The sequence below is a fragment of the Lepidochelys kempii genome, chromosome 2, assembly GCF_965140285.1.
Source record: "Lepidochelys kempii isolate rLepKem1 chromosome 2, rLepKem1.hap1, whole genome shotgun sequence".
Taxonomy (NCBI): Eukaryota; Metazoa; Chordata; order Testudines; family Cheloniidae; genus Lepidochelys; species Lepidochelys kempii.
Window position 1 is genome coordinate 272541420 of NC_136381.1, and position 12057 is coordinate 272553476.

At 44.0% G+C, this 12057-nt stretch overlaps 1 protein-coding gene across 18 annotated transcripts in view; it reads left to right on the forward strand.

Annotated features, from left to right (window-relative positions):
* Window positions 1–12057, forward strand: part of SMARCD3 (SWI/SNF related BAF chromatin remodeling complex subunit D3) — a 225019-nt gene that overhangs the window by 141692 nt on the left and 71270 nt on the right. For 17 of the 18 annotated variants that reach the window (XM_078851894.1, XM_078851895.1, XM_078851892.1 and 14 more), the window contains one exon: window positions 152–274. The exons of the other annotated variant lie outside the window; for it this stretch is intronic. In XM_078851894.1, the coding sequence (XP_078708020.1) occupies window positions 152–274 (123 nt within the window). The remainder of the gene's footprint in view (window positions 1–151; window positions 275–12057) is intronic. 18 annotated transcript variants of the gene reach the window in all.

Sequence of the window (12057 nt, forward strand, 5' to 3'; positions counted from 1 at the left end):
CAAATCTAAAATGCTTTGTATTGCCTAGAGACAATCACTTCTGCTAAGCAAACCCTCTCTCTAAGGTCTGGACAGATATAAGTATTACTGTTCCTGGAATATGATGAATTCCTTGCCTCCAGTGTTTGGATATTCCCTGCTTCCTCCTCAGATCCGGGAGTTGGTTCCTGAGTCCCAGGCCTACATGGACCTGTTAGCCTTTGAACGCAAACTGGACCAGACCATTATGAGGAAGCGGGTGGACATCCAGGAAGCCCTGAAGAGACCAATGAAGGTATGACATGGGAAATGGTACTATTGGTTGAATCAGGAAAAACATCCTAAGTGTGATGTATTGGGCTGTGGAGCCATCTCACTCAAGAACTAGTGGAAGCTCCATTGATAGGCTGACCGAGGCGCTTAAGAATACATGGCGGGGAAACACCCTTCCTTGGAGGAGGACAAATTTGAATGACTCAGTTCAGTAGTTCTCACCCATCTCTAATTTATGAGTCTTTACTATAGGAAATAATCCTCTCTTTCATTTACAAATATTATTCTTTGAGGTTTTTAAGAAAAAAGAAGAGGAAAAGGAGATAAGACAGTAGAGGTCTATTTAGCACATTAAATATACTGTTAAGAGTTCAGTTTAAGACTGGATTAAAAAGGAAATAAAATAATGAGAAATGTTAGTCAGAAAATAAATAATCTTGTAGGCCCTGATCCTGCAAAAACTTAAACACATACTTAGTGCCACATTGGACTACTCATGTGAGCAAAGTTAAGCATGTGGAAAATTGTTTGCAGGATCGGATGCAAAGACAAGGTGGTTCTCCAAATCCTCAGGCACCACTCTTGTATTATGTGTTGTTTTTTCCTGCATTTGCCAGGTCACTGTGTTCATTATATAATTCTGCAGTGCTTAATTTGCTTGCTGATTTCCAGCTCCATAGGGTACTTCTTTTGGCCAGTGCAGATGCTGTTTGTCCATATCTTGTTCAGATTCCAAATCTCTTAGTATGAAGATTCTTGCATCTGTAGGTCTGTCATGATGTAAAATCATTATTATTATCTCATTATAATATGTCCAGAGGCCGAACTGTGATCAATGCTAGGCACTGTGTAGACACATTATAAATTTTTTTATACAATTTAAATACCTGAGGGAGACAAAAGGTGGGTAAAAAGAAGTACTATTATTCCTATTTTAAAAATGGGAAATGAGACAGATTAAATTACTAAGGCCTGATCTACCCATAAATCTTAGGTCAACCTAGCTACGTTGCTCAGGGCTGTGAAAAAATCCACCCCCTGTGCAACGTAGTTAGGTCAGTCTGATCCCCACTGTAGATGCATTTAGGTCAACAGAAGAATTCTGTGAACTAGCTACTTCCTCTTGGAGAGGTGAATTACCTATGTGAATGGAAAACCCCCTTCCAACAATGTAAGACGCATCTGTGCCACTGTAGCCTAGACATACCCTTGCACAGAGTCACACAAGAAATCTGTGGCAAAGCCAAGAATTGAGCCTAGTTCTCCTGGCCCACCCTTCCTCACATCATCCATGAAACATTTAGCAATATTGACAGTTAATGTGAAGCCCAGTGATGACAGTTTAACAGCTCTCAGTGCTGTTGTTTCAGGATCTTTGCAGATTTAGCAAGGCAACATTTTATTGGTTTACAAGTTTATGGGCAGTAAGGTTTTAAGATTCTTTGCACATAGTGGGCTAGATGTCAGTTAGTGTAAATTAGCATAGCTTCATTGACATCAACGAAGCTATGCCATTTTACACCAGGACATGACCCCATTTAAAAAAAAATGAAAGTATAGATACTCTTTGAAAAATATGCTATAAAGGGTGGATTTTGTGGCAAATTCCTCAACCATGAAACTGAGAAATACTGAAAGCTTTCTAGCAGAACTTTATAGGATCTGAAATGGGAAAGTACATAAAAACTAGAACTCCGCGGTTTCAGCAAACATTCTGTTAATTCCTGTTTGCTCATGTAGTTGCAGTTAGATTTCATTTCGAAAGAATAATCAGGTAGGTAGGTAGGTTTCTAATCTACCTCCAAACTCATGAATGATTGCTCAAATGCAACAGTCATGAAATTCAAAATCTGTCAAAACAAAACTGAGGCCAGCCATTTTTGCCTGGTTTAGAGTATTCTTATTTATTTATTTATACATACTATTCCTGGAGCACTGGTGACTGCTATAGTGAAGGGTGTCCCCGCATTTCCATCCTAAATGCTGCTCTGAGTCACTTGTAACCCTGAAATATTCAGCATAGAAGCTGCCATTTTCCAGACCTTGTCTGCCTGAAGATGAATTATTTAGAAGTTTTAGGGGAAATGGTTCAAACATTTTTGAATGAGTGGAGACTGGAAAACAAACACTTACTCCATTAAAAAAATGCTTTGGTCTTTGTGAGCAGCTGTAGTGCTGAAAAAATGGCAGCTGTGGGGGTAGCTCAAATGGCAGGGGCAAGGCCTTGGGTTGGGGATGGGGGAATGCAAGCATTGAGCCACCTGCCAGCTTACTCTACTGTTGGCAGAAACCCCAATCAGCTGTTGCCTTCTCCAGCCCTGATCCTGTTTCCTGTCATCTCTTTTTCTGTCTCTTGCTCTCTCTGCATTAGTGCATTACTATACCATGTCCATCACCATGGTGTCAACAGTGCCTCATCTTGCAGGTCAACATTCATAGAATCATAGAATATCAGGGTTGGAAGGGACCCCAGAAGGTCATCTAGTCCAACCCCCTGCTCGAAGCAGGACCAATTCCCAGTTAAATCATCCCAGCCAGGGCTTTGTCAAGCCTGACCTTAAAAACCTCTAAAGAAGGAGATTCTACCACCTCCCTAGGTAACACATTCCAGTGTTTCACCACCCTCTTAGTGAAAAAGTTTTTCCTAATATCCAATCTAAACCTCCCCCACTGCAACTTGAGACCATTACTCCTCGTTCTGTCATCTGCTACCATTGAGAACAGTCTAGAGCCATCCTCTTTGGAACCCCCTTTCAGGTAGTTGAAAGCAGCTATCAAATCCCCCCTCATTCTTCTCTTCTGCAGGCTAAACAATCCCAGCTCCCTCAGCCTCTCCTCATAACTCATGTGTTCCAGACCCCTAATCATTTTTGTTGCCCTTCGCTGGACTCTCTCCAATTTATCCACATCCTTCTTGAAGTGTGGGGCCCAAAACTGGACACAGTACTCCAGATGAGGCCTCACCAATGTCGAATAGAGGGGAACGATCACGTCCCTCGATCTGCTCGCTATGCCCCTACTTATACATCCCAAAATGCCATTGGCCTTCTTGGCAACAAGGACACACTGCTGACTCATATCCAGCTTCTCGTCCACTGTCACCCCTAGGTCCTTTTCCGCAGAACTGCTGCCTAGCCATTCGGTCCCTAGTCTGTAGCTGTGCATTGGGTTCTTCAGTCCTAAGTGCAGGACCCTGCACTTATCCTTATTGAACCTCATCAGATTTCTTTTGGCCCAATCCTCCAATTTGTCTAGGTCCTTCTGTATCCTATCCCTCCCCTCCAGCGTATCTACCACTCCTCCCAGTTTAGTATCATCCGCAAATTTGCTGAGAGTGCAATCCACACCATCCTCCAGATCATTTATGAAGATATTGAACAAAACCGGCCCCAGGACCGACCCTTGGGGTACTCCACTTGATACCGGCTGCCAACTAGACATGGAGCCATTGATCACTACCCGTTGAGCCCGACAATCTAGCCAGCTTTCTACCCACCTTATAGTGCATTCATCCAGCCCATACTTCCTTAACTTGCTGACAAGAATACTGTGGGAGACCGTGTCAAAAGCTTTGCTAAAGTCAAGAAACAATACATCCACTGCTTTCCCTTCATCCACAGAACCAGTAATCTCATCATAAAAGGCGATTAGATTAGTCAGGCATGACCTTCCCTTGGTGAATCCATGCTGGCTGTTCCTGATCACTTTCCTCTCATGCAAGTGCTTCAGGATTGATTCTTTGAGGACCTGCTCCATGATTTTTCCAGGGACTGAGGTGAGGCTGACTGGCCTGTAGTTCCCAGGATCCTCCTTCTTCCCTTTTTTAAAGATTGGCACTACATTAGCCTTTTTCCAGTCATCCGGGACTTCCCCGGTTCGCCACGAGTTTTCAAAGATAACGGCCAATGGCTCTGCAATCACAGCCGCCAATTCCTTCAGCACTCTCGGATGCAACTCGTCCGGCCCCATGGACTTGTGCACGTCCAGATTTTCTAAATAGTCCCTAACCACCTCTATCTCCACAGAGGGCTGGCCATCTCTTCCCCATTTTGTGATGCCCAGCGCAGCAGTCTGGAAGGCCACTTCTGTTTTAGTTCTTTTGTAAACAACCAGTATAGCTGTCACAGGGCCTTAGGCCTCCGGGTGCATGTGTGCCTTCTACCATGCCTATAATAACCAGGGCTGGATTTCCCATTAGGCACAGTAGGCATGTGTCTAGGGGCGCCTTACCTCTCTAAAACTGCGTGCAACAGGGAGGTCAACTGTAGGCGGGAGGGCATTGAAGGTGCTGTGCCTAGGGGTGTGTAACCTGTAAATGCAGCCCTGTTAATAGCCCTCGTGACAAAGTTCCTGCTCTACCTTGGTGGGTCTTGCGCTTATTGGCAGATTTGCTCACCTTGGAGCTTCACGGCAGCCCTCAGCTTGGCCGTTTTTCTGAACCCACAGTCCAGGTTGACTCCTCCTGTGTCTGACCAGGAGTTGGGAGGATTTGGCTGGAACCCGGGCCCGCCCTCTACTCTGGGTTCCACCCCAGGGCCCTGTGGAATGCAGCTGTCTAGAGTGCCTCCTGGAACAGCTGTGCAACAGCTACAACTCCCTGGGCTACTTCCCCATGGCCTCCTCCCAACACCTTCTTTATCCTCACCATAGGACCTTCCTCCTGGTGTCTGATAATGCTTGTACACCTCAGTCCTCCAACAGTCCGCGTTCTCACTCTCAGCTCCTAGTGCCTCTTGCTCCCAGCTCCTCACACGCACACCACAAACTGAAGTGAGCTCCTTTTTAAAACCCAGGTGCCCTGATTAGCCTGCCTTAATTGATTCTAGCAGCTTCTTGATTGGCTGCAGGTGTTCTAATCAGCCTGTCAGTCTTAATTGTCTCCAGAAGGTTCCTGATTGTTCTGGAACCTTCCTTGTTACCTTACCCAAGGAAAAGGGACCTACGTAACCTGGGGCTAATATATCTGCCTTCTATTTCTCTCCTATAGCCATCTGGCCCGACCCTGTTACATCCTTTAAAAGTGGGAGCTGTAGTTGCAGTTCTGTGAGTAGGGGAGCCTATGGGCCAACAGGAAGCCATATAGAAGGTTTTCTGCCTCCTACACAGGGACAGTGGGCATGAGAGACACAGGGTCAGGGAAGTTCTAGTGTGGGTCTTTACATAGCAGGCAGGAAGGGTATGGCCTCTTCTGTCCCAGCCGGTGGGAACTGGAGAAGACTTGGTGCTGTGGAGGCAGAGGGAGGGTGTGCATGTTAGTACCAGTATTTTGAGTTTAGTTGCTCTTCTTTTAAAGTAAAGTTAGCCCTGAGCAAAGGAGAAGGTGGTTGATGGGATCTTTATTCCACTTTCATGGTTGGTATGGAGGTGATGTCCATGTCATAAATCCCAGTCATGTGAGAAATAAATGTATCATTCATCTTTGCCCACTTCAACTGTCCTCTGCCCATCACTCCATCTCCCCAGGACATGTTTTAACACTCCATACTGCTGAACATCTTCAAACAACCGCCATTTAAAAAACAAACAAAATCTCAACTGGACAGTGAAATGTTTCTTTCAGACCTTCTCCTTGAGATGTGGAGTTCCCCTCACAAAATTGTGTACGGCTGAGGGTCAGGACAGGAAGATCCAGTCCTTAAGTGGTGCTGGATTTTCTGTACATACAAATTTGCTGATTTTAAAGACAAGTATATCAAGCAGTCTTGTGGAGTTAGAAATTAGAGCTCTATTCCATTGAAAAGAAGATATTCCCAGCTTCTCAGTGGAACATATAGCACTTACTTCCTACTCTGGAACTTCCCAGGGGTAAAAAACTCTAGCGTCATGGCTCTTTTAGGTACAGAAAAGCAAATAATGTGTAGAGATTTTTAAAGGCTTCATCTGAGTCCTTCTGAGGTTCAAGTATTGGGCCCAATTCTATACCTATTGAAGTAAAAAATGCAGTATCAGGGCCATGGGTGTTTTTGGCTACACAATCAGAAGAATACAAAAGTAGTCCTCATAAATATATGCATCTTAGGAAGGTGCAAGAAACCCTAGTAGATGGCTATGGGATAAGTTTCTTCCTAACTGTCAATAGTCAGAGTTGGCTTATGGTCTGAAACAGAAGGGTTTAATATTCCTTCCAAAACTCTTGTTTGTTTAAAAATATATTTATGGGTATAATTCTGGATATTCTTTGTATTCATATGAATGTCTTCGCCCTTTTTCTGTCTGGCTAAGCTCTTGGCCTCAGTACCAAAAGCATAACAAGATCCAATGGCTGCAAGTTGAAGCTAGACAAATTCAGACTGGAAATAATGTGCAGATTTTTAAGAGTGAGAGAAATTTACCATTGGAACAATTTGTCTAGGGATGTAGTTGACTTTCCATTACTTGAAATCTTCAAGTCAAGATCAGTTATCTTTCTGAGATATGCTCTTGTTCAACCAGAGATTCTGGCCTATCTTGTACATCAGGTCAGGCTAGATGATTATAATGGTCCCTTCAGGTAGTAAAAGCTGCATATCTTTTAATCTATATCATGTGGCAATGAATTCTACAGACTAATCGTACATTGTATAATATACTTGAAAAAATATTTCCTTTTGTCACTTTTGAGTCTGCTGCCTTTCAGCTTCATTGAATGTCACTTATTCTTGCATTATGGACTGGGAGTTTCTGGTCTCCCTGTCTACCTTCTAGATTCATAGTCTCTGGGGCCAGAAGGGACCATTATGACGGGGTGCTGGAACAATTTGTATTGTCTTTTTCAGAGTCACAGCATCCCAGGATAGAGTCCCCTATTGTGTAAATATGGTCTGCATTCATTGTAGGCCATTTTCTAGACTATTATTTTATGTATTTTTATTTTATGTGTGCTAGAACAGGGGTTCTCACAAGAAAATTTTTGGTGGCCTCAGAATGGGGCCATCAACTCTTGCTGCTGGCCGCTCTGACAATTTTTCCTAAAATTCTTAATTAACTTTAAGAAAAACAAATAAATACACACATATAAGTGTCCAAATCATTATAATTTATTTATGTATTTTTTTCAGACTCAATAATAAGAGTAATGTACAGTTGTCTCTATTCTTTACTGGACCTAAACAGAATAGAAACACAGACAAGGTGCTTCACACATTCTTGTTTTTTTGTTGTTTCTTTTGGTTTTTGGTTGTTATTTTTTTTTAAGACTTGCTAGCTAGTAAGTCTGCTGCTGTGAAAAGTAATATTTGTATGTTTGTTAGTATCACTTTTCACAGCAGACTTACTCAGCCCTGGATGTGGAGGTGGGTTAGGAGACAATGGGGGCCAGAGATGATGAGGGGATAGATGGGGGACTGGGGAGGCGGTGGGGGTCAGGGGCAATGTGTGGTGGTAGTGAGCCAAGGGCTGGCATCCAGGGCCAGAGGCCACCACCCTAGGGCTGAAGCCTGACCCTCACTGCCCCCGGAAAAGTGTGGAACTGACTGGCTGCCTGCTCCGCTGGCATTTGTGGCTCTGGAGGGGGCAGAGCCCACTGCTTTGTCCCCCCTTCAGTCATTGCGCAGGAGTCTGTGGCCACAAGAAAAGCCCCTGGTGGCTGCATTTGAGAAACACTATGCTAGAAGTCTAAATACTAAGGTGGGTGAGCTAGAGGAGTGCCTGGCATTAAATGAGAATATTGATATAATAGGAATTGCAGAAACTTGATGGAATAAGGATAATCAATGGAACATGGTAATACCAGGGTACAAAATATATAGGAATGACTGAATAGGTCATGCTGGTTGGGGAGTGGCATTATGTGTGGAAAAAAATATAGAGTCAAAGTAAAAATATTAAATGAATCAAGCCATACCATAGAATCTGTATGGATAAAAATTCCACGCTTGAACAATAAAAGTATAGCAGTAGGAATATACTACCAACCACGTGACCTGGATGGTGATAGTGATTGTGAAATGCACAGGGACAGTACAGAGGCTACAAAGGCAAAAAATCCAATAATAAATGGGGATTTCAACCTGTGTTCCCTGTAATCTGTGCGTTTGGGCAGCCGTGCAGGAGAGATTCAATTGCCACGCAGCTGATTAGCAGAGCGCGCATAGCCGGCAGCATGTGCTCAAGTGCCCTGACCCCCACGTTGCTCCATCCTGCAGCTGCTCTTGGGACCCTCCTGCTGGCTGTGCAGCATGGGGTGTGTGTGGAGGGGGTAGGGTGCTGATGTCAGGGTTTCCCCCTCCCCCCGCCCTTGTAGCCCATCTCCACAGAGCAGGGCAGAGGGGACAGCCTGGCTCAGGAGGACTGAGAGCTGCAGTCTGAATGGTGAAGGGCTGAGTCCCTTTCTTAAAGAGACAGTGCACTCTTTCTGAGATTTCCCCAGCAGCCAGCTCACGCACGTCTCTGTGTGTGTGTCTCTCACACTCACACTCTCTGTCACTGTCACTCTCCTCCCTTCCCTCTGCCCATGTACCCCATCTCCACATAAATGAACACAATATGTTGAGGAAAAGTCAACATGGCTTTTGAAAAGGAAATCATGGCTCAGCAATTTGTTAGAATTCTTTGAGGATGCCAACCAGCATTTGGACAAAGGTGATGGAGTGGATATAGTGTACTTGGACTTTCAGAAAGCCTTTGACAGGTCCCACACTAAAGCCTCTTAAGTAAAGTAGGCTGTCATGGTGTCAAGGTTCCTCCCCCACTCTGAACTCTAGGGTACAGATGTGGGGACCTGCATGAAAAACCTCCTAAGCTTATCTTTACCAGCTTAGGTCAAAACTTCCCCAAAGTACAAAATATTCCACCCATTGTCCTTGGATTGGCCGCTACCACCACCAAACTAATACTGGTTACTGAGGAAGAGCTGTTTGGACGCGTCTTTCCCCCCAAAATACTTCCCAAAACCTTGCACCCCACTTCCTGGACAAGGTTTGGTAAAAAGCCTCACCAATTTGCCTAGGTTTCTACAGACCCAGACCCTTGGATCTTAAGAACAATGAACAATCCTCCCAACACTTGCACCCCCCCTTTCCTGGTAAATGTTGGATAAAAAGCCTCACCAGTTTGCATAGGTGACCACAGACCCAAACCCTTGGATCTGAGAACAATGAAAAAGCATTCAGTTTTCTTACAAGAAGACTTTTAATAAAAATAGAAGTAAATAGAAATAAAGAAATCCCACCTGTAAAATCGGGATGGTAGATATCTTACAGGGTAATTAGATTCAGAAACATAGAGAACCCCTCTAGGCAGAACGTTAAGTTACAAAAAAGATACACAGACAGAAATAGTTATTCTATTCAGCACAATTCTTTTCTCAGCCATTTAAAGAAATCATAATCTAACACATACCTAGCTAGATTACTTACTAAAAGTTCTAAGACTCCATTCCTGGTCTATCCCCGGCAGAAACCAGCATATAGACAGACACACAGACCCTTTGTTTCTCTCCCTCCTCCCAGCTTTTGAAAGTATCTTGTCTCCTCATTGGTCATTTTGGTCAGGTGCCAGCGAGGTTACCTTTAGCTTCTTAACCCTTTACAGGTGAGAGGAGCTTTTCCCTGGCCAGGAGGGATTTCAAAGGGGTTTACCCTTCCCTGTATATTTATGACACATGGGATAAGAGGGAAGGTCCTCTTATGGATCAGTAACTGGTTAAAAGGTAGGAAACAAAGAGTAGGGATAAACAGTCAGTTTTCACAATGGAGAGAGGAAAATAGCAGGGGTCCTCCAAGGATTCATAAATTATCTGGAAAAAAGGATAAACAGTAAGGTCGCAGAATTTGCAGATGATACAAAATTACTCAAGATAGTTAAGTCCAAAGCTGACTGCGAAGAGTTAGAACTGGATTTCACTAAACTGGGTGACTAAACTGGCAGGTGAAATTTGATGTTGATAAATGTTAAGTAACACACATTGGAAAAAATCATCCCAACAATACATACAAAATGACGGGGTCTAAATTAGCTGTTACCACGCAAGAAAAGATCTTGGAGTCATCATGGATAATTCCCTGAAAACATCCACTCAATGTGCAGCAGCATCAATAAAGTGAACAGAATGTTAGGAACCATTAGGAAAGGGAGAGGTAATCAGACAGAAAATATCATAATGTCACTACATTAATCCATGGTATGTCACACCTTGAATACTGTGTGCAGTTCTGGTTGCCTCATCTCAAAAAAGATGTATTAGAATGGAAAAAGGTGCTGAGAAGGGCAACAAAAATGATTAGGGGTCTGGGACAGCTTCCATATGAGGAGAGATTAAAAAGACTGAGACTGTTCATCTTAGAAATGAGATGACTAAGGGGAGATATGAGAGAGGTCTATAAAATCATGAATGGTGTGGAGAAAGTGTATAGGGAATGTTACTTACCCCTTCACCTAACACAGGAGCTAGGTGTCACCTGATAAATTAATAAACAGCAGGCTTAAAATGAACAAAAGGAGAACAGTGCACAGTCAAGCTGTGGAACTCGTTGCTATGGGATATTGTGAAGGCCAAAAATATAACTGGATTAAAAAAAATAATTAGGTGAGTTCATGGAGGATAGTTCCATCAAGGGCTGTTAGCCAAGATGGTCAGGAACACAACCCCATGCTCTGTGTGTCCCTGAACCTCCAACTGCAAAAAACTTGGACAGGACAACGGGTGATGTATCACTTGAAATCATCCTGTTCTATTAGAATCATAGAATAACAGAGTTGGAAGGGACCTCTGGAGGCCATCTAGTCCAACCTCCTGCCCAGAGCAGAACCAGTCCCAACTAAATCATCCCAGCCAGGGCTTTGTCAAGCCTGACCTTAAAAACTTCTAAGGAAGGGGATTCCACCACCTCCCTAGGTAACGCATTCCAGTGTTTCACCACCCTCCTAGTGAAAAAGTTTTTCCTAATATCCAACCTAAATCTCCCCCACTGCAACTTGAGACCATTACTCCTTGTCCTGTCATCTGCTATCACTGAGAATAGTCTAGATCCATCCTCTTTGGATCCACCTTTCAGGTAGTTAAAAGCAGCTATCAAATCCCCCCTCATTCTTCTCTGCCGTAGACTAAACAATCCCAGTTCCCTCAGCCTCTCCTCATAAGTCATGTGTTCCAGACCCCTAATCATTTTTGTTGCCCTTCGCTGGACTCTCTCCAATTTCTCCACATCCTTCTTGTAGTGTGGGGCCCAAAACTGGACACAGTACTTCAGATGAGGCCTCACCAGTGTTGAATAGAGGGGAACGATCATGTCCCTCGATCTGCTGGCAATGCTCCTACTTATACATCCCAAAATGCCATTGGCCTTCTTGGCAACAAGGGCACACTGTTGACTCATATCCAGCTTCTTGTCCACTGTAACCCCTAGGTCCTTCTCTGCAGAACTGCTACCGAGCCATTTGGTCCCTAGTCTGTAGCGCTGCATGGGATTCTTCCGTCCTAAGTGCAGGACTCTGCACTTGTCCTTGTTGAACCACATCAGATTTCTTTTGGCCAAATCCTCCGATTTGTCTAGGTCCCTCTGTATCCTATCCCTACCCTCCAGCATATCTACCACTCCTCCCAGTTTAGTGTCATCTGCAAACTTGTTGAGGGTGCAATCCACACCATTCTCTAGATCATTAATGAAGATATTGAATAAAACCGGCCCCAGGACTGACCCTTGGGGCACTCCGCTAGATACCGGCTGCCAACTAGACATGGAGCCATTGATCACTACCCATTGAGCCCGACAATCTAGCCAACTTTCTACCCACCTGTAGTGCATTCATCCAGCCTATACTTCTTTAACTTGCTGACAAGAATACTGTGGGAGACTGTGTCAAAAGCTTTGCTAAAGTCGAGGAATA